This window comes from Cynara cardunculus, assembly GCF_001531365.2.
Source record: "Cynara cardunculus var. scolymus isolate 2C chromosome LG 12, CcrdV1, whole genome shotgun sequence".
NCBI classification, from domain to species: domain Eukaryota; kingdom Viridiplantae; phylum Streptophyta; class Magnoliopsida; order Asterales; family Asteraceae; genus Cynara; species Cynara cardunculus.
In genome coordinates this window covers 4,701,837-4,702,976 of record NC_037539.1, presented here as the reverse complement: position 1 = coordinate 4,702,976, position 1,140 = coordinate 4,701,837, and the positions used below count along the sequence as shown (strand labels likewise).

The 1,140-nt window shown below is 34.2% G+C and overlaps 1 protein-coding gene across 1 annotated transcript; it reads left to right on the top strand.

Annotated features, from left to right (window-relative positions):
* On the top strand, nt 1-384 carry LOC112522797 (E3 ubiquitin-protein ligase EL5-like). The gene has a single exon (XM_025132104.1). The coding sequence runs from the start codon at nt 1-3 to the stop codon at nt 382-384; it is 384 nt and encodes a 127-aa protein (XP_024987872.1).
* Nucleotides 385-1,140: the final 756 nt, after the last annotated feature.

Sequence of the window (1,140 nt, the reverse complement as noted above, 5' to 3'; positions counted from 1 at the left end):
ATGTCGAACTACATAATATCCTTTCTTACCCTTTTGAAATGGGGTCTTGATTTCTTGATCGACCATTTGTTTTTCCACCACCGTATGCTCCATCTGCAGGAAGCCTGTGATGGGCTCGGAAGGAAGTGGTGGCGAAAGCCTGCAAATGATGAAGAGGTGGAATGTGCAGTTTGCCTGAGCAAGATCGAGGATGATGATGAAACTAGAGAGTTGAGATGTGATCATTTGTTTCACAAGAACTGCTTAGATAGTTGGCTTGCACATAGGCATACAACATGCCCATTGTGCCGTGATAATTTGGTGGTGCCGCTGCCGCTGCCGCTGCCGCTGCCGCCTAAGATTAACCCCTATTGTCAAATTCAAAACTGGGTTGTTGTTTTATGAGCGATTTAGTTGTTATATGATTGTGGTATTCTTTGATTTTATCATATATACTACAAGTGATATAATGATTATGTTATATGCACATGCTCAAACAAAACGATAAAAATCCAGATGATTATCACCCAGAATGAATGTACTGAAAACTGTTACATCAAAGCTTTCTGTTTCATGGACTTGTTGATATGAAGTTTGGTGGACATAATTTCCATGAAATATGTTTCATACACATATTGTTCATTAATGAAGCATGCATGTAAACATAATGGATATGTTTGAAACAGTGCTTCATGAATGAGTTTTGAAACAGTGCTTCATAATGGTCTTAATCGGATAGTTGTAAATAGCCCCAGGGATATGGAAAAGAATTGACGGGGACCTGCACAAGCGGTGGAGTATGTGGTTTAATTCGATACAACGCGCAAAACTTTGAGTTTTTTGCAAAAATGGGTTGGTTTTGAAAAAGGTCTGTAGAAATAGGTTAGTTTTAGTTTTATTGGTAGAAATAGGTTAGTTTGTGTGGGACCCACTCATTTTAAAAAATATGATTTTGTAAATTTACAATTTTTACCCTCCAACTTACATTTTCATTTTTATTTATATCCTTTATTTTGTAAAATTTTATATTTAACCCTTATTATATATTATGTATTAATTTATTTAATTAAAATATATATATTAAAATTTACGTATTATTTTTAAATTTACGTAATTTACGTATTATTATCAATTTGGTTGGAGTCGGATTGAAAAATTGAA